Below are 26,348 nucleotides of genomic sequence, written 5' to 3'. Positions count from 1 at the left end.
TTAACCTCTCTCTGTGTATGTGTGTGTGTGTGTGTGTGTGTGTGTGTGTGTGTGTGTGTGTGTGTGTGTGCACGCCTCTCTTTAAAGATCCTTTAACAAGCTGCAGTGGGAGTTCTGCCAGCTTGTCTCTGGAACGCTGTCGTCTGGTTGAGGCAGACTTTGATTACAAGACTCTGCACCTCAACGACCCAAGCTGCATCGGGGTGTTAGAGAAGGGCGTTGTGGTGTACCGCTTCGACAACCACAACCACAGCTGCGGCACTCTGCTCACGGTACCAAAACACACATCAAACATCTATAGATGACCCAGCAAGGCTGGGGTTCTAACCAGGCTGGGGTTCTAACCAGGGGTTCTGGCCAGGCTGGGTTTCTAACCAGGCTGGGGTTCTAACCAGGGCTTCTAGCCAGGCTGGGGTTCTAGCCAGGCTGGGGTTCTAACCAGGCTGGGGTTCTAACCAGGGGTTCTAGCCAGGTCGGGGTTCTAGCCAGGTTGGGGTTCTAGCCAGGTTGGGGTTCTAGCCAGGCTGGGGTTTGAGCCAGGCTGGGGTTCTAACCAGGCTGGGGGTCAGTGAGTGAAGCCCCTCTCTCCCCTCTCCACAGTCCAACAACACTCACATCATCTACAAGAACTCCGTCCAGAGGAACTACAACTCCTCCATGGCCATCCACCGCATGGACGAGACCAACCTGGACTTCTCTTGCGCCTACACCAAGAACACCTCCCAATCTATGGCCCTGGGCATCAAGGTCAAAGACAGGTGTGTGTATGTGTGTGTGTGTGTGTGTGTGTGTGTGTGTGTGTGTGTGTGTGTGTGTGTGTGAGGTCACCCAGGCCTTTCACTGTGGTAATACATGTGTAATGTGATGCACATTACCGGGAGAGAATATCTTCCAGCCAGAGGAGTTCACAGCATTAAAACAAGGTCAAGGTTGGTATCGTCAGTGTTGGGGAAGCGACTCTGAACATCCATTTAACTCAGTTACCAACAACTTTACGAGGCAGGAAGTTGAACGTCACTAAAGCTACCGTTGATGGAAATACAGCTTGTTACGTTGAAAAAACAAACAAACCAGGAAACTACTTCGTCCGACACACTAGGAGGGTTAGCGATAGCGTCTGGTCAGAGGGTTATGGGTGAGGCTAGGCTACGTGTTATCTCTAGGAGAGTTAGCGATAGCGTCTGGTCAGAGGGTTATGGGTGAGGCTAGGCTAAGTGTTATCACTAGGAGAGTTAGCGATAGCGTCTGGTCAGAGGGTTATGGGTGAGGCTAGGCTAAGTGTTATCACTAGGAGAGTTAGCGATAGCGTCTGGTCAGAGGGTTATGGGTGAGGCTAGGCTAAGTGTTATCACTAGGAGAGTTAGCGATAGCGTCTGGTCAGAGGGTTATGGGTGAGGCTAGGCTACGTGTTATCACTAGGAGGGTTAGCGATAGCGTCTGGTCAGAGGGTTATGGGTGAGGCTAGGCTAAGTGTTATCACTAGGAGAGTTAGCGATAGCGTCTGGTCAGAGGGTTATGGGTGAGGCTAGGCTAAGTGTTATCACTAGGAGGGTTAGCGATAGCGTCTGGTCAGAGGGTTATGGGTGAGGCTAGGCTAAGTGTTATCACTAGGAGAGTTAGCGATAGCGTCTGGTCAGAGGGTTATGGGTGAGGCTAGGCTAAGTGTTACCACTAGGAGAGTTAGCGATAGCGTCTGGTCAGAGGGTTATGGGTGAGGCTAGGCTACGTGTTATCACTAGGAGAGTTAGCGATAGCGTCTGGTCAGAGGGTTATGGGTGAGGCTAGGCTAAGTGTTATCACTAGGAGAGTTAGCGATAGCATCTGGTCAGAGGGTTATGGGTGAGGCTAGGCTAAGTGTTATCACTAGGAGGGTTAGCGATAGCGTCTGGTCAGAGGGTTATGGGTGAGGCTAGGCTAAGTGTTATCACTAGGAGGGTTAGCGATAGCGTCTGGTCAGAGGGTTATGGGTGAGGCTAGGCTACGTGTTATCACTAGGAGGGTTAGCGATAGCGTCTGGTCAGAGGGTTATGGGTGAGGCTAGGCTACGTGTTATCACTAGGAGGGTTAGCGATAGCGTCTGGTCAGAGGGTTATGGGTGAGGCTAGGCTAAGTGTTATCACTAGGAGAGTTAGCGATAGCGTTGCAGTCAAACTGGACACGCTGCCCATGAGAACCAGATCCTCATCCACACTCCGAGCCATGGACTGATAGTTTCACTGTTGGTATTTGGAGAGTTTGAGGTTTGTTGACTGTGTGTGTTGGTTCATTTGTTGAAACTCACCAGCTCTGTGAGCAAGAACCTGTCCTCTGGAGAATGGAACTACAAACTCACCATGGGAGCCTTCTACGACGCCGAGTTCAGCCAGCCCCTCAACGACTCAGCAGCCGTCCGATTGGACCAGAAGCTCTACCTGTCCCTAAACACCACCGGATTGGACAGCAAGATCGTCATGGTGACTGACGCCTGCTGGGCCACGCCTGAAAGCTCCTCAAATGCTACTGTGCGCTGGGACATCATCAAGGAAGGGTGAGACACACACACACACACACACACACACACACACACACACTGTCAGACACATAGATGGGTACACATTGGCTGCTCTGACACATGTGTCCTGTGTGTCCATGTCCCAGGTGTGCCAACCCTGCCGACAGCACGGTGAACATTCTGACCAACGGCGACTCCTCCGCCACCCGCTTCTCCTTCAGAATGTTCCAGTTCTCTGGCAAATCCTCGGACGTGTTCCTGCACTGCAACATCCACCTGTGTGTGCTGAAGAACGGGAACTGTGCCCCGGTAGGCCAGGAGCCATCACTCCTCACACACACACACACACACACACACACAGACACAGTGTCCTCTCACTGACTGTCTCTCTCCCACAGACATGTTCCGGGGTGAAGAATAGAAGGAGACGGCGATCTCTGCAGCAGCACAGCCACAGCTTCATCACCATGGCGATGAGCGCCATCAATTAGGTAAGAGTGTGTTAGATAGCTGTTAAACACATCAGCTCACCGCATCATATGATACAGCAGTCTGCAGCTCTGTTACACATGCCCGTCTGAATCCTGGTTGTGTGTGTCGGTCCTCAGGTTGCCTTTGTGTTGAATGAAGTGACACGTTGTCATTCTGGAAGGTGTCCTGTCCAGGACTGTAGCCGCTTGACCTCTGACCCGGAGGCAGTTCTGGAGCCAGGATGTCCCTGACCTTCGCCTGACCCTGACCAAGAGCCGCGTCCTAATAGGGTAGAAGATGTGTGGTCCAATCCGCTCTCTGCTCCATCTAGTGGACAAACCTGTCTGTAAACTGCCTCATCTTTAATACACTGTTTAACAGACTGTGTTTACCATACTGTGTTTAGAAGACCGTGTTTACCCGACCACACTCTCTATCCGTTGTTAAAGGTAGACTCAGCGATATGACGTAACCTGTGAATATTGGCAGAGATCGTTGAAGCCTAAGGCAAGACAATTCCCTCGCCAGCCCGTTTGTCACATGGCCATCTGCCACTGCCGTGCTCGTGCACCAATGGAATCCATCATTAGTGAAACGTCCGTTGCTCGGATGAATCTGAAACATCGCTGAAGTCAACCAACGTCCCGCGGTGACGTCATATCGCTGAGTCTACCTTTAACTGAATCTTATATCGGTGTCTGGGATTTCTGAAGGGATGCTTTTCTGTGTCTGTGTTCTTTGTGTCGATCAATCAGGGTGGGAAATATGTATATGAACATGCAACGCAACAGTGGCCTTCATGTTTGCAGTGAAAGTTTGAGAGTATCGATTGGAAGATGAGGAAATGGATTGACTTTCAAAGAGTAGGAAGTAAAATGCAGAAGGAGACTTTGATTGGATGCTAACTGGTATTGAATGAAGGATGCTGTTATGATGTGAAGTTTATGATGATGGTGTGAGGGTTGACAAGACATTATTATAATAATAGTAGCTGGTTTAATGTAAGCACTAATCTATCAATCATGGGGGCAGGCAAGTTAAATCCAAACTTGAATTTGCACATTGAATGTCTGAGAATACAAACTAAAATATGAAGGAATGTTTGGCATTGAAAGAATATGAACTAAGTAAGAATATTTGGTGTTTAAGAACATTTTAAATTAAGTTTGAGATGTCAAAAGAATGAGGTCACCCGGTAAAAAGGCATCATCAGGAAGAGAATACTATTCCATTGTTTGCTTCGGACAATGAAGATTTAGATTTAAGTAAAAAGGCAAGTGATTGAATGTTTTAATGATAATGCTTAAAAACCTACTGCTAAGAGTAATAGTCTGATATATATATATATATATATATATATATATATATATATATATATATATATATATGATAACTGTGTGTTAATCAGTAATTCAGAACAGTAAAAGACCGTTCTGACTATATGTGTAACTTTAACCAACATGTGGAAGCCTGTTTGTGTTAAGGTTAGGGTTAGGTTAGGTTAAGGTTAGGTTAAGGTTAGGTTAGGTTAGGTTAGGTTAGGTTAGGTTAGGTTAGGTTAGGGTGGTGTTGTGGTGTTGTGTATCTGAGTTCCCTGAAGCACCCGGCCGGCCAGCAGGCCAAGTGGACCAGCTCAAACTCAAGTCATTTTCTCTTCTCTCTGTTGTCTGTAATAAAGGCTTTATAAAGGGAACTCCTGCTGTCATCTCCATTAATCAAAATGTACTACAGGTTTATTTTACAACAATATGACTTGTTGAACGGACTTTGCAGCAAGGATAGACGTTTGTAATTCCAACTGAGAAAAAAAAAGCTATTCTATTCTACGAGTTCAGGCATATGGGCAAACTACACATGAACGTTACTAACTAGCACAGGCTAACTACACATTAATGTTTCTACTAGCACAGGCTAACTACACATTAATGTTTCTACTAGCACAGGCTAACTACATGTTTCTACTAGCACAGGCTAAGTACACATGAACTAGCCTAGTCCTGGACTAAATCACACATACATAGGGTTAGGTTAGATATATATATAAACATACGGTTAGGGGTTAGGTTTAATGAAAATCATTTGTTGTACTGTTGCTTCTACTCAATCCATGCATCAGAAGCTGATAATCCATGTCTTCTACCAACCATAACCCCATCAGTCACGACATAGATCAGGAGAGACCAGGATGGAGGTCATGGTTAGACTGCAGGAGAGAAAGAAGGAGGCCTGGGCTGTCCTGAATGAGAGGATGGAGCTACAGTCTAACCCAGGGGTGGGCAAACTTTTTGGCTCAGGGGCCACATTGACTTTTAAAATTTGACAGACGGGCCGGGCCAGCACCAGATGCATACATATCAAACATAAAACATATATCAAAAATGATAAACATATCAAACATAAACATAAAAAATACAGGGTTAATACTTACATTTACTTTTAGCGGGAACAGTGTTGTTGATCACCCTTTTTGACCAGTGCATCGAAGTCTGGTGTTAGTTTTGTTGTGGCAATTCTCAGAACAGATCTGAGGTGTTCATCACTCAACTGGGATCTGTGGGGTGCTTTGTTGGTGTTCATCACGCTAAAAGTCTGTTCACGCACATACGTAGAGCCAAACAACATCCTCTGTGCCATCTTTTGGATGTTTGGAAATTTGGCTGCGCTTAATGAAGCATAAAACTCATCCAGTTTAAGAGAGTTGAACTTCTCCTTTAAGACGGTGTCACATTGGAGATCAATCAGTTCCAACTGCAACTCCTGTGGCGCCGTTTCACTCATACTTTCCCCAAACTTAACCAGCGGACATTAGAGTGGTAAAGCAAGTCCTGGTGATCAGCGTCAGTTTCTTCAAGAAACATAACAAACTGACGATGCTGAAGTCCCCTCGCTCGAATAAAGTTAACAAGTTTTACAACTGGCTACACTACGTGGTCAAGCTGCAATACGGATTTACACAGTGCTTCCTGGTGGATTATGCAGTGTAGGAAAATTACCTCCTGCTCAGGGTTGTCCTCTTTCACCCTCTCCTGGATTCTTTTGAGCAGCCCAACGTTTTTTCCAGTCAGATTTGGCGATCCATCTGTGGTAACGTTGGCGAGTGTACTCCAAGGTAGCTTGTGCCTCTTGATGACCCCCAACACGCTGTCATACAAGTCCTCTTTCCGCGTTTTCCCCCTCAGGGATTCCATGGCCAAAAACTCCTCCGTTATCTCAAAATTGTCATTAATCCCTCTGATAAAAATGACAAGCTGAGCGGTGTCCTTTATGTCATTACTTTCGTCCAGTGCCAAGGAATATAATGTAAATGACTCCGCTTTTTTGTTTAGCTTGCTAGCTAAGTCTTCGTCAATTAGCTCAACACGGCGAGTCACTGTCCTGCGTGATAAGCTCATTTTTTCAAATTTGTTCTTGCTCTCAGGACACAAGATACCTGCTGTCTCTACCATGCACTCTTTGAGAAACTCCCCTTCTGAGAAAGGCTTGCTGGTCTTTGCTAATTTGAATGCCAGCAAATAACTTGCCTTCGTGCTTGATTCTTGAATGGCAGTTTGTCGGATAAAGGTGTTTTGCTGAGCCTGCAAACTAGCTGCCAACCTCAAAGCGGTAGCTGTCCGTTCTTGCGTTGACTGGTTGTTAGCGTAATTAGCATGTTTGGTGGAAAAGTGACGGCTGATGTTGTATTCCTTTAAAACCGCAACGGTTTCTTGGCAAATAAGACATACAGCCTTTGACCGGACTTAAATGAAAAAGTATTTAGTTTCCCATTCCTTATTAAACACTCTGCACTCACTGTCGACTTTTCTTTTCTTTGGCCCACTCATTGTTGCAGATGGGTTCAGAACAGTAGCAGAGTAATAACAGAGAGTAGCCCGGGCTCCGCAAAATCAACTCAATGTATGACTGCCCCTTAGTGCGCTACCTGGTGGAATGCCAGGCATTACAGGACAAGGTCAAATGAATGCAGTTTAGTAATTTAATTAATATTCAACCCTCAAATCTGTACCAATCTTCGGCGGGCCGTATTAAAAAGACAAACGGGCCGGATGTGGCCCGCGGGCCGTAGTTTGCCCACCCCTGGTCTAACCCTAAACCATGGATGAGACGTCTCTCTGTCAGATATATGGTGAAGTCCTTGTTAACAGCCTTAGATGGGATCATCTCAACTGTTCAAAGAAAAAGGAAATAATGATCATGAAAAACTCTCTGCCACTATTGACATTTAACAGCAGCGCCCTCTGCTGGCAATTAATTCCTCTAGAGCAGGGGTGCCCAACCTTTTTTGACCCAAGATCTACTTTTCAAGTCGCCAACCTCCCGAGATCTACCAGTCCAGTGTCAACATCGCAAACCCACACACATCGTTTCCAGCCTGCAGTAACTAACCTCACAACACTTTTTCTTGTTGTCACACAACCACTAGACATCACATCACAAACCCTCCCTCTCTCAAACACACACACAGACAAATTCCTCTCACACAGTTGCCAGTTTGCATAGTGTGCTGTAGCACAAACCCGCTCTCTCTCTCACACACACACACACACACGCCAATCTGCATGATGAGCAATAGCCATAACTGACCTTAATATGAACCAAACAGAAAAATAAACCAGATACAAAACAGGTAGATCTCTGTGTTACGACTCCAGATGAAAACTCGTCTACGTCTAGGGGCGGTAGAGGAGTCGCAACAAAAAGGTAGTACATCAGACTTATTGTAGGAATTAAACAACCACAAACCACAATTCAACTATGTACAGTTATTTGTTTCCTCAGGGAAAACACAACACAAGACACACGCCAAGGAGAAAAGGGAACTTTTTTTGAGCGGTGCCAAAGCAAAGAAATCATAAACAAAAGTGATGTCCTAAACTAGTACAATAGTAAGCTATACTATCAGGGCTATGCTAAAGTGCTATGCTACACTAGACTAGAACATACATGGGGCGGCACCCACTCCTAACCTGGTGAATTGTAACAGAGGTGAGCCTACGTGTTGGAAATGTAAACCCATGGGTCTCTTACCTATTGACCTTACCCCTATGGCGTACAATTAACAGACAGACAAATTATGAGAAAAACAATAAGTAAACAATGACGTAAATATAACAAAAGAAAACTAGATGTAAACAAGTACGTTGGAGGTTTCGATCAACCAGGCAACAGTGAGTCGACAGCAAACACAAGACTACGGTGAAAATGGGTTGACTCCCGAGGGGAAGTCCAGCGGAGCTTTTAAAGGACACGGACAGCCCTCTGATTGGTCAGGAACAGTGATGACTGATGGGGACGAATGGCCAATTGCTGACGGACACCTGAATGTAGAGTGACAGGGTAAGGGAAAAACAGAAGGAAACACAAAACACAACAAGGAAACGCACATGTAGGAGTGGGAACGTAACACTCTGAGTTTGAAAAAAGGAAATCACTTCCTACCTTAGTGGGAGACCTGACACTGGGAGGAGGAGGCTAGCTTCTCGTAGTCAGGAGTGTAGGAGCTGGTTGCAAGGCGTGTGTGCTCAGCATCATTCTCCTCCAAGTGAGCACGGAAAAGCCTTCTCTGCAGACTCCTGGCCCGAACTGAACACACAATCTTCATTGCAATATCCATCACTTCTTTCATATTTGAAATCTTTCCACACAACGCTTGCTGGTGAATTATACAATGATAATTCAGGATATCTGGGAAAGATTCACTTTCTTTGCAATGAACCCACTGGTGCGGCCCATCATAGCAGGCGCCCCATCAGTTGTGATGGAGATCAGCTTGAAGAGCGGCAGTTTTGTCTCGCTAACAAATCCCATGAAAGCATTAAACATATCCTCACCTCTGGTGTGTCCTTTTAATGGCAAAATGGTGAGTAGCTCTTCCTTGGCGCTCATGTCTTCAAAAACCATCCTGATGAAAACACACAATTGTGCCACATCCACCATATCAGTCGACTCGTCAAATTGGAGGGAAAAGCACTCACGCGTCAATATCCTTCCTCAGTTGCTCCTCCACATCCACAGCCATTCCCTCACATCGCCTTGTAGTCGTATTGCGGGAGAGTTGCACTTCTTTAATGGCCTTCACGATCTCGGTTTTATTTTTAAAGTCGTCAAAAAGGCTATCCGCTGCCTCGAGAAAGGCTTCCTTCACAATATCGCTGTCTTTGAATGGCTTCTTGTGTTTAGCAAGGACGTGACTGACGCGATAGGAAGCAATAGTTGCGGCCTTACCCTGGGTCTTCGGTTTGGTGAAGATTGACTGCCGTGCTGCAAGCTGTGCTTTCAAATCCCGCACTTTTGTGGCGCGTAAAGGCGTTTTTGCAGGGAAATCCCTCTCGTAGCTCCCGGGTACCGTTTTAAAATGCCGCTCCAGATTCCCTTTCTTTGCCAACGCCACCGTTGCATTGCAGATCAAACAAACAGGCTTTGAATGAGAATAAACACAAAAATAATCTTCCTCCCATTCAGGGTGAAAATGGTAGGTCTTGGCTCGTTTCCCCTCAGACATGTTAAAGTTTAGGAGTGCGTAACCGCTCTGATCGCTAGCTGCTAGCTACTGTTGACAGCTGTCAACTTACTATCATGCATGTCTCGCGCTACAGTAGGTTAAACGTGACCTACTTTTTTTTTTTTTGTGGACGTGTTTAAGAGACTGATAGGGTGCGCAGGCAAGGACTCATGATAGGCTGTAGTGTACATTTAATACAAAATATAACACACACACACACACACACAAAACAAAACATATCCAACGATGCATAACTACAACAAAACAAAACAGTTTACAGTTACACATAAAAAAAACTTTTTTTTTTTCATTTTTTCCTACACCCCTCGTGATCGACTTGGGATCAGGCCGGGGTCTACCAGTAGACCGCGATCGACTGGTTGGGCACTCCTGCTCTAGAGCAGCGGTCCTCAACCTTTTTTGCACCACGGACCAGTTTCATGCAAGACTACTTTTCCACGGACCGGGGGGGAAAGAATCACGCGCATAACAAAACACAATAAAGTGCATATTATATAATTTAATTATTCATTTAATTATTACATTTATAATGTAAAAGTGACTCAACTCACCATAATACAGAATCAGTGGGAGCACTGAGCTTGTTTCCCTGCAACGAGACGGTCCCATCTAGGGGTGATGGGAGACAGTGACACCCGAAGTGTCCTTACCGGCAGGCATGATCAACTCTTCACCAATAGTGAAGGGCTTCTTAGCCTTGGCAATGCGGTTAGCCACTAAGAATGATGCTCTCAGTGCAGACACATTTGATGATGTGATGGCCTTCAATAATTGCTTCTGTCCTTCGTGTTCATGTTTTTTTCTTTAAAAAAAACACCAAAGACTTGTCTTTTAATGCAGGGTGCTTGGTCTCTACGTGGCGAAGCAGTTTTGAAGGCTTCATGGCCTCGTTGGATAGCCGGTCGCCACATATTATACAGAGCGGGCTTGGGGCATGTCAATCACCTGTTGCGATGAACCCGTAATTTAAGTAGGACTCTTAGGTATTTTCTTTTAAATGCAGCTTTCTTTTTTTTTGGCAGTCTAGGAGTCTTCTGCTGTCTCATCATAGAGTCTTTCCCCCTTTTCAAAGAATCTCTCCAGCAATGTTTGTTTTTTACTCATTTTTGCTGGGTTAGCTTGTGGGCTTCATTTATCGGTGCATGGAAAAAAAACTGCGACTGAGAAGTGTGGAAAAGTGGCACAGATGGAAGTGGTCATTTTTCAAACACCCTGCAGACTGCGATAGTCCATAAAATGGAAATAAAATACAAATTAAAATGTTTTTATTCTTTCTGTGCGGCCCGGTACCAAATGATCCACGGCCGAAACTGGTCCGCGGCCCGGTAATTGGGGACTCCTGCTCTAGATTACTGCAAGGAGACAGAGAACGTCCCAGGGTTCGGGTTAGGGTTGGGGTTATGATTAGGGTTTGGGTCAGGTTCAGGGTCAGGGTTAGAGTTAGAGTTAGGGTTAGAGTTTGGGTCAGGGTCAGGGTTAGAGTTAGGGTTAGAGTTTGGGTCAGGGTTAGGGTTAGGGTCAGGGTTAGAGTTAGAGTTAGAGTTAGGGTTAGAGTCAGGGTCAGGGTCAGGGTTAGGGTTAGGGTTAGAGTTAGAGTTAGAGTCAGGGTCAGGGTCAGGGTTAGAGTTAGAGTTAGAGTTAGGGTTAGGGTTAGGGTTAGGGTTAGAGTCAGGGTCAGGGTTAAGATTCAAGATTCAAGATTCAAAGTGTTTATTATCATATGCACAGTAGAAAACATGTTTCCCTGTACAATGAAATTCTTGCTTTGCTGTCCGCAGAATGCCAACCAATGTAAAATATACAATACTAAAGAATATACAATATATACTAAACAAATGTACAAGACAGCAAAATTTAAGGCATAAAATAAAATAGCAGCAATAATAATAATAAAACAGTGCAAATGTAGCAGTGCAATTATGCAAACTGGAAAATTCAGTTATTTGAGGTAGTAAGGTTATATTAATCTCCTATGGGTTGTTTAGGAGTCTGATGGCAGTGGGAAAGAAGGAGTTCTTCAGTCTGGTGGTCCTGCATTTAACACTTCTGTACCTCCGGCCTGAGGGTAGAAGTGTGAACAGTCCGTGCTGGGGGTGGGTGGGGTCCTTGAGGATGGAGGCGGCTCTCCTGTGGACTCTGCGGTGGTAGATGCTCTGCAGAGAGGGCAGTGGAGTCCTGGTGATTTTCTCAGCGTCTCCTAGGCCTGTCTGCACATTTGGGTTGTCATGACGTTGCTAAGGGAAGTGTTAACACTGGAAAGAAAACGTCCCCTTTGGTTCACACTAATGTTCTATTACACTAATGTTCTATTATACTAACGTTCTATTACACTAATGTTCTATTATACTAACGTTCTATTACACTAATGTTCTATTATACTAATGTTCTATTACACTAATGTTCTATTACACTAATGATCTATTACACTAATGTTCTATTACACTAATGTTCTATTACACTAATGTTCTATTATACTAACGTTCTATTACACTAATGTTCTATTACACTAATGTTCTATTACACTAATGTTCTATTAAACTAACGTTCTATTACACTGTTCTATTACACTAATGTTCTATTACACTAATGATCTATTACACTAACGTTCTATTACACTAATGTTCTATTATACTAATGTTCTATTACACTAATGTTCTATTAAACTAACGTTCTATTACACTAATGTTCTATTATACTAATGTTCTATTACACTAATGTTCTATTAAACTAACGTTCTATTACACTGTTCTATTACACTAATGTTCTATTACACTAATGTTCTATTACACTAATGTTCTATTACACTAATGTTCTATTACACTAATGTTCTATTACACTAATGTTCTATTACACTAATGTTCTATTACACTGTTCTATTACACTGTTCTATTACACTGTTCTATTACACTAATGTTCTATTACACTAATGTTCTATTATACTAATGTTCTATTATACTAATGTTCTATTACACTAATGTTCTATTATACTAATGTTCTATTACACTAATGTTCTATTATACTAACGTTCTATTACACTAATGTTCTATTATACTAATGTTCTATTACACTAATGTTCTATTATACTAATGTTCTATTACACTAATGTTCTATTACACTAATGTTCTATTACACTAATGTTCTATTACACTAATGTTCTATTATACTAATGTTCTATTACACTGTTCTATTACACTAATGTTCTATTACACTAATGTTCTATTACACTAACGTTCTATTACACTAATGTTCTATTATACTAATGTTCTATTACACTAATGTTCTATTAAACTAACGTTCTATTACACTAATGTTCTATTATACTAATGTTCTATTACACTAATGTTCTATTAAACTAACGTTCTATTACACTGTTCTATTACACTAATGTTCTATTACACTAATGTTCTATTACACTAATGTTCTATTACACTGTTCTATTACACTAATGTTCTATTACACTAATGTTCTATTACACTAATGTTCTATTACACTAATGTTCTATTACACTAATGTTCTATTACACTAATGTTCTATTACACTGTTCTATTATACTAACGTTCTATTACACTAATGTTCTATTATACTAACGTTCTATTACACTAATGTTCTATTATACTAATGTTCTATTACACTAATGTTCTATTATACTAATGTTCTATTACACTAATGTTCTATTACACTAATGTTCTATTATACTAATGTTCTATTACACTGTTCTATTACACTAATGTTCTATTACACTAATGTTCTATTACACTGTTCTATTAAACTAATGTTCTGTTACACTGTTCTATTACACTAATGTTCTATTACACTAATGTTCTATTACACTAATGTTCTATTATACTAATGTTCTATTACACTGTTCTATTACACTGATGTTCTATTACACTAATGTTCTATTATACTAATGTTCTATTACACTGTTCTATTACACTAATGTTCTATTACACTGTTCTATTAAACTAATGTTCTGTTACACTGTTCTATTACACTAATGTTCTATTACACTAATGTTCTATTACACTAATGTTCTATTATACTAATGTTCTATTACACTGATGTTCTATTACACTAATGTTCTATTACACTAATGTTCTATTACACTGTTCTATTAAACTAATGTTCTGTTACACTGTTCTATTACACTAATGTTCTATTACACTGTTCTATTAAACTAATGTTCTTTTACACTGTTCTATTAAACTAATGTTGTTTTACACTAATGTTCTATTACACTAATGTTCTATTACACTAATGTTCTATTATACTAATGTTCTATTACACTAATGTTCTATTATACTAATGTTCTATTACACTAATGTTCTATTATACTAATGTTCTATTACACTGATGTTCTATTACACTGTTCTATTACACTGATGTTCTATTACACTGTTCTATTACACTAATGTTCTATTACACTAATGTTCTATTACACTAATGTTCTATTACACTAATGTTCTATTACACTGTTCTATTAAACTAATGTTCTGTTACACTGATGTTCTATTACACTGATGTTCTATTACACTGTTCTATTACATAAATGTTCTATTAAACTAATGTTCTATTACACTAATGTTCTATTACACTAATGTTCTATTACACTGTTCTATTAAACTAATGTTCTTTTACACTGTTCTATTAAACTAATGTTCTTTTACACTAATGTTCTATTACACTAATGTTCTATTACACTAATGTTCTATTACACTGTTCTATTAAACTAATGTTCTATTACACTAATGTTCTATTACACTAATGTTCTATTACACTAATGTTCTATTACACTGTTCTATTAAACTAATGTTCTTTTACACTAATGTTCTATTACCCCTGGATACGATCTAGTGTGCCTAGAAACGAAACTCACTAACTTACCATGTTGTCAAACATGTTGGCACCGAACAGTCCCATAGAAATACATTCCTAACCCTAACAGTTCCATAGAAATACATTCCTAACCCTAACAGTCCCATAGAAATACATTCCTATCCCTAACAGTCCCATAGAAATACATTCCTAACCCTAACAGTCCCATAGAAATACATTCCTAACCCTAACAGTTCCATAGAAATACATTCCTAACCCTAACAGTTCCATAGAAATACATTCCTATCCCTAACAGTCCCATAGAAATACATTCCTAACCCTAACAGTCCCATAGAAATACATTCCTATCCCTAACAGTCCCATAGAAATACATTCCTATCCCTAACAGTCCCATAGAAATACATTCCTATCCCTAACAGTCCCATAGAAATACATTCCTAACCCTAACAGTCCCATAGAAATACATTCCTATCCCTAACAGTCCCATAGAAATACATTGGAACATTTAAAAATGCATTTTGTTTTTACGCTGCTGAAACAATCCGGAGTGCCAGATGTGTGAAAGGTTCAACCACTGAAGAGGAAATCTTCTCACATGGTTCTGCTTTCCTCCATTGGCCTCATGTGTTGTGCTGTCGACAGTCGACCAACAGATGGCGCCATGCAGCGTGTTTCTGCTCTCTGTCAGTCGCTGGAAAACTGACGGAACAGATTTAATCCACCATCAACTCCATAAGCATTACATACATGACATCACATTACATACATGTGACTTAGCTACTAACCGTAGCTAAGTCTTTCAACTTAACCAAGGTGTCGTCCGCGCTACGCTAACCAGGCTAACCAAGGCTACACGATGCTACGCTAAGGCTACACTACACTATGCTAGCCTCGACTACACCAGACTATGCTATGCTACGCTACGCTACCCGGGTGGCGTGGACCAGGTAGCCCTTGGCCTTGATGATGCCGCGGCTCTTGACGATGATGGCGTAGCGCAGGACCCAGCGGAGGCGCCACGCCACGCCGACGCCGCGTCACAGCCGTCGCGGTCGGGGTCGCCGTGGGACGCCGTTGCTAACGCCGCGCTCTCACGGAGCGCCTCCTGGAAGCCCGCCGACGTGATGAGCTCTGGAAGACGACAGAGAGACAGACAGGTTAGAGAAAGACAGGTTAGGGGGAGAGAGACAGGTCAAAGACAGACAGACAGCTCAGAGGGAGAGGGGGGAGGGAGAGAGAGAGAGACAGGTTAGAGGGGAGACAGACATGTCAAAGACAGACAGATAGACAGACGGGTCAGAGAGAGAGAGACAGCGCCTCCTGGAAGCCCGCCGCCGAGATAAGCTCTGGAAGGAGAGAGAGAGAGAGAGAGACAGGTTAGAGGGAGAGACAGACATGGAAAGAGAGGGAGAGAGAGAGAGAGACAGGTTAGAGGGAGAGACAGACATGGAAAGAGAGGGAGGGAGAGAGAGAGACAGGTCAGAGAGAGACAGACAGCTCAGATGAAGAGGGAGGTTAGGTTAGAGGGGGGACAGACAGGTCAGAGAGAGACAGACAGGTCAGGGACAGAGAGAGAGAAAGAGAGACAGACAGACAGACACCCCCAGACAAATTGATCACAGACAGACAGATCACAGACAGACACCCACCTTTGGGGTCGTTGTGGGTCAGTAGCTGGACCCCCGCCTGCTTGGCATACGCCGTCAGATCGGGGGGCATCACACAACAGGACGCCAGGTTGACCTGGTTGCTGATGGGCTTCACCTTGGATACGGGAGAGAGAGAGACAGGTCAGAGAGACAGACAGGTCAGGGACAGAGAGACAGACAGGCCATCAGATCGGGGGGCATCACAGAACAGGACGCCAGGTTGACCTGGTTACTGGTGGGCTTCACCTTGGATACGGAAGAGAGAGAGACAGGTCAAGGAGAGACAGACAGGTCAGGGACAGAGAGACATACAGGCCATCAGATCGGGGGGCATCACACAACAGGACGCCAGGTTGACCTGATTACTGGTGGTCTTCACCTTGGATACGGGGGAGAGAGGGAGAGAGAGAGAGAGACAGGTCAGGGACAGACAGACAGGTCAGGGACAGAGAGAGAGAGACAGACAGACAGACACTGTTAACTGCTTGGTTGGGACAGAGAGAGAGAGACAGGACAGGGACAGAGAGAAAGAGAGAGAGAGAAAGAGAGACAGACAGTTGGCGTACGCACTCAGTTTGAACTGGTTACTGGTGGGGTTTCACCTTGGACATGGAGAGAGAGACAGACAGGTCAGGGAGAGACAGATACCCCCAGCACAGGACAGACAGACAGACAGTTCAGAGACAGAGACAGACACCCACCTGGGCCCAGTCGTAGCGCTCCTCCAGGAGGCCCTTGTCCAGGACAGACAGACAGATCAGACAGACAGACACCCACCTGGTCCCAGTCGTACAACTCCTCCAGGAGGCCCTTGTCCAGGACAGACAGACAGGTCAGGGATAGAGCGAGAGAGAGAGAGAGACAGACAGACAGACACACACACCGTCCAGGACAAACAGACAGGCCAGAGAAAGACAGACAGACACCCACCTGGGCCCAGTTGTGCAGCTCCTCCAGGAGGCCCTTGTCCAGGTCCGACGTCCCGATGGCGACCACCTTCCCGGACGCTACCAGCGTTTCCAAGAAAACCCATGCCGGCTGCAGGTCCGAGAGGGTCTGGGGGGCGTGGTCGGCCCCCGGGGGGGGGGGGCGGGGGGGGGGGCGCCAGGATGACCGAGTCGAGTTGGGAGAGGGCGAGAGTGAGACAGGCTGTTGGGGGGGAGGGAGACAGGTTAGGGAGAGAAAGACAGGTTAGAGGTCCGAGAGGGTCTGGGTGTGTGGGGGGGGGGGGATGTTGTCCTCCTGGTCGACAGGGCGAGGGTGAGACAGGCTGTGGAGGAGAGAGACAAACAGGTAAAGAGAGAGACAGACAGGCAGGCAGCCAAACAGACAGACAGCCAAACAGGCAGACAGACAGACAGGCAGACAGCCAGCCAGCCAGCCAAACAAACAGACAGACAAGCAGACAGCCAAACAGGCAGACAGACAGACAAACAGGCAGGACTCACCCATGTCGACAGCCTGCCTGATGGACGACTGGTCCGACTCGCACAGGAACAGCTTGACTGCAACGACAACGTTAGCGTGGGTTAGCCTAGGTTAGCCTGTGTTAGCATGTGCTGGTGTCATTTGTTAGCCTGTGTTAACGTGGGTTAGCGTTGGTTAGCCTGGGTTAGCCTGTGTTAGCATGTGCTGGTGTCATTTGTTAGCCTGTGTTAACGTGTGGTCGCGTCGTGTGTAATCATGGGCTGGTATCGTTTGTTAGCCCTGGGTTAGCGTGTGTTATCGTGGTGCGTGTGAGCCGGTGTTAGCATGCACTAGCATTTATTAGCATGTGTTATCGTGGTGTGTGTTAGCGTGTGTGAGCCTGTCTTAGCCTGCGTTAACCTGTCTTACCCTGCATTAGCGTAGCGTTAGCCTGCGTTAGCTTGTCGTAGCGTACCAGACACCTTCAGCTCCTCCCTCTCCTCCGGTGTGATGGTGGCCTCGGCCGCCTGGGGGGTGGAGCAGTCCAGGACGTCAGACTCCTGGAGAGACAGACAGGTTAGAGACAGACAGGTTAGAGAAAGACAGGTGAGAGAGAGACAGGTAAACAGACAGACAGGTTAGAGAGAGAGAGACAGACAGGTCAGAGAGAGAGAGACAGACAAGCATGATGGTGGCCTCGGCCGCATGGGGGGTGGAGCAGTCCAGGATGTCAGACTCCTGGAGAGACAGACAGGTCAGAGAGAGAGACACAGGTAAACAGACAGACAGGTTAGAGAGAGAGAGACAAGTTAGAGACAGACAGACAGAGAGACAGACAGGCGTGATGGCCTCGGCCGCCTGGGGGGTGGAACAGTCTAGGACGTCAGACTCCTGGAGAGACAGACAGGTCTGAGAGACAGACAGGTTCAGGACAGACAGATTACAGAAAGACAGCCAGGCGTGCCTGGGAGGGGGGAGCAGTCCAGGTTAGAGACAGACCAGACTAGTCGAACTAGAGAGAGGGAGAGAAAGAGAGAGAGATTAGCTGACCTCAGCAGAACCTCCCTCCCTCCCTGTTCAACCCTCCCCCCCAAACCTGCCTCCCCCCCGTCTCCCTGCCTGTGTGTGTGTCTGTGTGAGTGTGTCTGTGTATGTCTGTGTGAGTGTGTGTATGTCTGTGTGAGTGTGTGAGTGTGTGTGTGTGTGTCTGTGTGTATGTGAGTGTGTGTGTGTCTTCCTCTCTCTCTCCCTGTCTCAGGAGCACCCACCCACCCACACACACACACACACACACACACACACACACACACGTTGTCACTTGACTCACTAAACATTGACGCCTCTGGGCATGTGTGTGTATGTGTGAGTGTCTGTGTGAGTGTGTGTCTGTCTGTGTGAGTGTGCGTATGTGTGAGTGTGTGTGTGTGTCTCCCTCTCTCTCTCCCTGTCTCAGGAGCACCCACCCACCCACACACACACACACACACACACACACACACACACACGTTGTCACTTGACTCACTAAACATTGACGCCTCTGGGCATGTGTGTGTGTGTCTGTGTGTGTCTGTGTGAGTGAGTGTGTGTGTGAGTGTGTGTGTGTGTGTGTCTGTGTGTTGTGATGGCCCAGCCGGTGAGCAGTGCCCCACAGAGACACCTGGTGGCCACAAGGGGGAGGCAAAGGCAGCCATGGGGTGTCGTGCTGGATGGGAGGTACTATCCCAGTTCTATGTCCTGGAGACTCCGCCACCAATCAGATGACTCAGCTCACCGCTCACAGGTGCGCTGAGTCAGCTCGGCGATCCTGAGGCCTTTTAAACTCCCCAGGACAAGCTGAAGACAGACTGGCTGGAGGAACGAGTCGAGACCAGACACCCGCTAAGCCAGTCTCATAAGCCAAACGGGAGAGAAAGCCTGGAAGACGGAGAGGAACCCCCCAACCGACCGGAGGAAGAGGTCAGTGAAAGGGACCCGATATCCGACTAACTTTGGCCTGTCTCTCTTTCTCTCTCTCTGACGACAAGAAGAACCCGGCGGAGCGCCGTAGCGCCAACCGCCAACCCGGTGAAGATTTGAGTTGCCTTTCGCCTCTCCCTTTTCCCCGCACCTTAGAAATAAAACCCTATGTTGATTTCACCGCAACCCCTGTTTCCGCCTGTTTCTATTCTCATTGGTTGACCCGCTGTTGCGCCTGTCGACCAGGCTCCCACAGTGTGTCTGTGTGAGTGAGTGTGTGTGTCTGTGTGAGTGTGTCTGTCTGTCTATCTGTGTGTGTGTGTGTGTGTGTGTGTCTCCCTCTCTCTCTCTCACACACACACGTTGTCACTTGACTCACTAAACATTGACGCCTCTGGGCGCGCGTGTGTGTGGGTGTGCGTGTGTGTGTGTGTGTGGAGCATCCAGAGAGAGACGAAGGAAAGGAGGGAGGGAAGGAAGGAAGGAAGGAAGGAAGGAAGAAAGGAAGGAAGGAAGGAAGAGAGGGATGAGTCTCACCTTCTCCTTCGCCGACAGTAAGGAAAGAAGAGAGGAAACAGGAAAGGAGGGAAGGGAAGGAGGGAGGGAAGGAGAGAGAGAGAGAGACAGGAGGGAGGGAGGGAGGGAGGGAGGGAGGGAGGGGAGAAGGAGGGGAGAAGGAGGGAGAGAGAGAGACAGGAGGGAGGGAGGGAGGGAGGGAGGGAGGGGAGAAGGAGGGGAGAAGGAGGGAGAGAGAGAGACAGGAGGGAGGGAGGGAGAGAAGGGGGGAGGGAAGGAGAGAGAGAGAGAGACAGGAGGGAGGGAGAGAAGGAAAGAAGGAGGGAGGGAGGGAGGGAGAGAGACAGGAGGGAGGGAAGGAGGGAGGGAGAGAGACAGGAGGGAGGGAGAGACAGGAGGGAAGGAAGTAAGGAAGACAAGAAAGGAGGGAAGGAAGAGAGAGACAGGAAAGGAGGGAGGGAGGGAGGGAGAGAAGAGAGGGATGAGTCTCACCTTCTCCCCGGCCGACGGCGTCTCAGAGGACCAGTCACTCAGCGTGGCGCGGATACAGTCCTGGAGCTACGGCAACAACAGACAGACAGGTCAGATGGAGAGACAGACAGGTCAGAGACAAACAGACAGACAGACAGACAGGTAAGAGACTGACAGACAGACAGACAGACAGAGGGACAGACAGGTCAGAGACAGACAGACAGACAGTGTGAGTGTGTGTGTGTGTATGTCTGTGTGAGTGTGTGTGTGTGTGTGTGTGTGTATGTCTGTGTGAGTGTGTGTGTGTCTCTGTGTGTGTGTGTGTGTGTGTGTGTGTATGTGAGTGTGTATGTGTCTCCCTCTCTCTCTCCCTGTCTCAGGAGCACCCACACACACACACACACACGTTGTCACTTGACTCACTAAACATTGACGCGCGTGTGTGTGTGTGTGTGTGTGTCTGTGTGTGTGTGTGTGTGTGTGTGTGTGTGCGTCTCCCTCTCTCTCACACACACACACATTGTCACTTGACTCACTAAACATTGACGCCTCTGGGCGCGCGTGTGTGTGGGTGTGCGTGTGTGTGTGTGTGGAGCATCCAGAGAGAGACGAAGGAAGGAAGGAAGGAAGGAAGGAAGAGAGGGATGAGTCTCACCTTCTCCTCCGCCGACAGTAAGGAAAGAAGACAGGAAACAGGAAAGGAGGGAAGGGAATGAGGGAGAGAAGGAGAGAGAGAGAGAGACAGGAGGGAGGGAGGGAGGGAGGGAGGGGAGAAGGAGGGGAGAAGGAGGGAGAGAGAGAGACAGGAGGGAGGGAAGGAGGGAGAGAGGGAGAGAGACAGGAGGGAGGGAAGGAGGGAGAGAGGGAGAGAGACAGGAGGGAGGGAGGGAGAGACAGGAGGGAAGGAAGGAAGGAAGACAGGAAAGGAGGGAAAGAAGAGAGAGACAGGAGGAAAGGAGGGAGGGAAGGAGAGAGAGAGAGACAGGAAAGGAGGGAGGGAGAGAAGAGAGGGATGAGTCTCACCTTCTCCCCGGCCGACGGCGTCTCGGAGGACCAGTCACTCAGCGTGGCGCGGATACAGTCCTGGAGCTACGGCAACAACAGACAGACAGGTCAGATGGAGAGACAGACAGGTCAGAGAGAAACAGACAGACAGACAGATAGACAGACAGATAAGACAGAGGGACAGACAGGTCAGAGACAGCATGGCGCGGATACAATGCTGGAGCTGGAGGGCAACAAAAGACATACAGGTCAGACAGACAGACAGAGAGAGACAGGTCAGATAGAGAGACAGACAGGTCAGAGACAGCGTGGCGCGGATATAATCCTGGAGCTGAACGGCAACAACAGGTCAGACAGACAGACAGAAAATGACAATAAAACGACATATTTAGTATTTATTTAATCACATTCATAATACACACACACACACACACGGTCAGTTCGTTAGAGCCAGTTAGCATTCGCCTTTAGCACCCCGTCAACACTGCACTCGGTAGGTAAATTCGTTAGCTTCGTTAGTTAGCCCCGTTATCATTAGCCTTTAGCACCCCGTCAACACTGCACTCGGTAGGTAAATTCGTTAGCTTCGTTAGTTAGCCCCGTTATCATTAGCCTCAGAGCCGGTAGAGGAGACGGTACCACCGGGGGAGACGGTCCCAGAGGACCCGCTACGAGTACCAGAGGAGCCGCCGGTGTCGGTGGTGGTGGTGGTTTCCATGGTGTCTGTCTCCCCTTCTCTCGTAAAGAAGAAGTAAATGTCGTAAAGATATAATAATAATAATAATAATAATAATAATAATAATAATAATAATAATAATAATAATAATAATAGTAAATGTCGTAAAATAAGGGAGGTTGGTGTGTTTGAGGGAATGTCGTAAAGGAAAAGAAAATGTCGGAAAGGGACGGGATATGGTGGGTTACCTAGCAACGAGGGGGTGGGGAGAGTGTGTGGTTTGAAGGAGTTTCATAAAACATTTCTTTCTAAAAAATGTCGTAAAATACGAACGGTGGAGGGAAAAGGGGGGGGGTTGCCTAGCAACGAGGAGGTGGGTTTGAAGAGCCAAACTACATGGTTCTACTAGCCCTAGGGTTAGGGTCAGGGTTAAGGGTTAGGGTTAAAGTTAACTCATCCCCTAGGGTTAGGGTTAGGGTCAGGGTTTAGGGTTAAAGTTAACTCATCCCCTAGGGTTAGGGTCAGGGTTTAGGGTTAGGGTCAGGGTCAGGGTTAGAGTTAGGGTTAGGGTCAGGTTCAGGGTCAGAGTTAGGGTCAGGGTCAGAGTCAGGGTCAGGGTCAGGGTTAGAGTCAGGGTTAGGGTCAAGGTTAACTCGTCTCCTAGGCCTGTCTGCACATTTGGGTTGTCATGACGTTGCTAAGTGAAGTGTTAACACTGGAAAGAAAACGTCCCCTTTGGTTTCCACTGATGTTCTATTATACTAATGTTCTATTATACTAATGTTCTATTATACTAATATTCTATTATACTAATATTCTATTACATAAATGTTCTATTACACTAATGTTCAATTATACTAATGTTCTATTACACTAATATTCTATTATACTAATATTCTATTACATAAATGTTCTATTACACTAATGTTCAATTATACTAATGTTCTATTACACTAATATTCTATTACATAAATGTTCTATTACACTGTTCTATTACACTAATGTTCTATTACACTAATGTTCTATTATACTAATGTTCTATTACATAAATGTTCTAAACACTAACGTTTTATTATACTAATGTTCTATTACACTAATGATATATTACACTGATGTTCTATTACACTAATGTTCTATTACACTGATGTTCTATTACACTAATGTTCTATTATACTAATGTTCTATTACACTAATGTTCTATTACACTGATGTTCTATTATACTAATGTTCTATTATACTAACGTTCTATTACACTAATGTTCTATTACACTAATGTTCTATTACACTAATGTTCTATTACACTGATGTTCTATTACACTAATGTTCAATTACACTAATATTCTATTACACTAATGTTCTATTACACTGATGTTCTATTACACTAATGTTCTATTACACTAATGTTCTATTACACTGATGTTCTATTACACTAATGTTCTATTACACTAATGTTCTATTACACTGTTCTATTACACTAATGTTCTATTACACTGATGTTCTATTACACTGATGTTCTATTACACTAATGTTCTATTACACTAATGTTCTATTACACTAATGTTCTATTACACTGATGTTCTATTACACTAATGTTCTATTACACTAATGTTCTATTACACTAATGTTCTATTACACTGTTCTATTACACTAATGTTATATTACACTGATGTTCTATTACACTGTTCTATTACACTGATGTTCTATTACACTAATGTTCTATTACACTGTTCTATTACACTGATGTTCTATTACACTGATGTTCTATTACACTGTTCTATTACACTGATGTTCTATTACACTGTTCTATTACACTGATGTTCTATTACACTAATGTTCTATTACACTGATGTTCTATTACACTGTTCTATTACACTGATGTTCTATTACACTGTTCTATTACACTGATGTTCTATTACACTAATGTTCTATTACACTGATGTTCTATTACACTGTTCTATTACACTAATGTTCTATTACACTGATGTTCTATTACACTGATGTTCTATTACACTGTTCCATTATAAAAGATCTGTGATGTTATAAAGAATATTTCAGGTTCAAATTCTGGGTTTTTAGGATCCAGTGCTTATTGCTAACTGGCTGGATTCTAATCTCTCTGTTGTTGTAATACTAGTAAATGACCACCAGGTGGTGCCCCCATCTGAGGGCTAGAGGTCTGGGGGATAGGGGTCTGGGGGTCTGGGGGTCTGGGGGTCTGGAGGTCTGGGGTCTGGGGGTCAGAGGTACTGCAGGGGACAGGTGAAGTCTTCTCATGAGAGCCATGCCTCCCATGGCAGGGAGCGGTACTGCAGGGGACAGGTGAAGTCTTCTAATGAGAGCCATGCCTCCCATGGCAGGGAGCGGTACTGCAGGGGACAGGTGAAGTCTTCTCATGAGAGCCATGCCTCCCATGGCAGGGAGCGGTACTGCAGGGGACAGGTGAAGTCTTCTAATGAGAGCCATGCCTCCCATGGCAGGGAGCGGTACTGCAGCGGACAGGTGAAGTCTTCTCATGAGAGCCATGCCTCCCATGGCAGGGAGCGGTACTGCAGCGGACAGGTGAAGTCTTCTCATGAGAGCCATGCCTCCCATGGCAGGGAGCGGTACTGCAGCGGACAGGTGAAGTCTTCTCATGAGAGCCATGCCTGCCATGGCAGGGAGCGGTACTGCAGGGGACAGGTGAAGTCTTCTCATGAGAGCCATGCCTCCCATGGCAGGGAGAGGTACTGCAGGAGACAGGTGAAGTCTTCTCATGAGAGCCATGCCTCCCACAGCCCACAGACAGAGAGGGGAAAAGCAGCCTGCACCTTGGCTGCCCCTCACAATGTCACATGATGCATAGATATTACTGTACTAGATGATTACTATGTAAAAATTAAGGAATACATGAAAAGTGAAATTCAGAACATGTACAGCGCCTTCTGAAGGTATTCAGACCGCTTCACTTTTTACACATTTTCTTGTGTTATAGACTCAATTTGAAATGGATTCAATTTAAAGAATTTGCCATCAATCCACACACAATACCTCAGAATGACAAAGCGAGAACACGGTTTTTAAAATTTCAGCACATTTATTAAAACTGAAATACAGAAATACCTCATGTACAGAAGTATTCAGACCTTTTGCTATGACAGTCTTAAAATTAGCTAAAATGCAAAAATGTCATCAACAAATAACTCAATAAGTTGAATTGAGTCTATCTTAATGCAAGGATAATAGTTCATGTCATTTCAGAATAAATATCTTTGTTTTCATAGGGTCTCTGATTTGCATAGGAATCAATTACACACTGTGTAGATTAGGATGTTCCGAAGACACTGTCCATGTTGTACTGACAGAGAAGGAGAGCTGTCTTCACATCCACTCCCTGCTACCTTACACACAGCAACGTGATCCAGCATCACAACTCAAACACCCAATCTAACCAACTCTTATATACATACAGACACTCTATCCTGTGTTATTCTCAGAGTTCATCATCAGTCTGATTTGATCATCTAATCATTCATCTGGATTGTTTCACTGTCAGTTGCATATCCATCAAAAAAAGTAAAAAACATGTAAGCTTCTGTTTTTTGTCACTCAATTACAATCTATTTCACTATTAGATGCATTTTATTGAATTTAATAATACATATATATATATACAGTAAAAATAATATAACTACACACTACACACAATGCACAACACCCTACACCCTACACACTAAACACTACAAACTACACCCTACACAGTAAACAATAAACACTACATCCTACACACTAGACCCTACACACTACACCCTACGCACTACACCCTACACCCTACACACTGGGAGAGGGAACATCTGTACATCCAACATCTCAGTGAAAACACACCACTGTCCAACTGCATCATGTTATGATCCGTCATCTTTGAGCCTTTGGTGTTCAGTGTGATCTCCCTGAGACTAGTTTACACAGGGTCACTGAACAGCCCTCGTCCCAAAGATAAAACCCTGGGTAGAGGGGCTCAATGAATGTGGAGTGGAATGTGTGCAGGAGGGTCAGTGTGTCAGAGGAGACGCTGTAGAAGGACAGAGTGCCGGCCGGCCAGTCCAGATACACTCCTACTCTGTGGGAGCCAGAGGAGGAGACAGGTATGTCAGTCTTATTATTATTGTGCCAGGCGGAGTAACTGTCATCAGAGCAGAACAGACTCCAGGACTTGTCATTGAATCCCAACCCACAGTCATTACCCACTCCTCTCCTGCTGATTCCTTTATATGTCACTCCTATATGAGCCCCTCCCCCACTCCTCTCTACCTCCCAGTAACAGCGCCCAGTCAGACCCTCTCTACACAGCACCTGGTACCAGTAGTCAAATCT

The 26,348-nt window shown here is 45.1% G+C and overlaps 1 protein-coding gene and 1 pseudogene across 4 annotated transcripts in view; both read right to left on the bottom strand.

The window, feature by feature from the left end:
- Nucleotides 1–26,348, bottom strand: part of LOC310823883 (uncharacterized protein) — a 259,021-nt gene that overhangs the window by 214,654 nt on the left and 18,019 nt on the right. For 2 of the 3 annotated variants that reach the window (XM_083696791.1, XM_083696792.1), the window contains one exon: nucleotides 25,052–26,348. This exon is cut by the window's right edge and continues 116 nt beyond it. The exons of the other annotated variant lie outside the window; for it this stretch is intronic. In XM_083696791.1, coding sequence (XP_083552917.1) covers nucleotides 25,911–26,348 — 438 coding nt within the window. In that variant the 3' untranslated portion in view covers nucleotides 25,052–25,910. Of the gene's footprint in view, nucleotides 1–25,051 lie in introns of those variants that run through there. 3 annotated transcript variants of the gene reach the window in all.
- Nucleotides 10,046–25,536, bottom strand: LOC310823606 (glutamate--cysteine ligase regulatory subunit-like; annotated as a pseudogene). Its single transcript has 6 exons — nucleotides 25,525–25,536; nucleotides 17,850–17,934; nucleotides 17,416–17,472; nucleotides 16,898–17,116; nucleotides 15,968–16,082; nucleotides 10,046–10,071 (listed from the first exon to the last, which is right to left on the bottom strand). The product of its transcript is annotated as a glutamate--cysteine ligase regulatory subunit-like (transcript).

This window comes from Argentina silus (assembly GCF_951799395.1).
Source record: "Argentina silus genome assembly, chromosome: Y".
Lineage (NCBI taxonomy): Eukaryota > Metazoa > Chordata > Actinopteri > Argentiniformes > Argentinidae > Argentina > Argentina silus.
The sequence above is the reverse complement of the archived record's forward strand: the minus strand, read 5'-3'. Positions and strand labels throughout refer to the sequence as shown.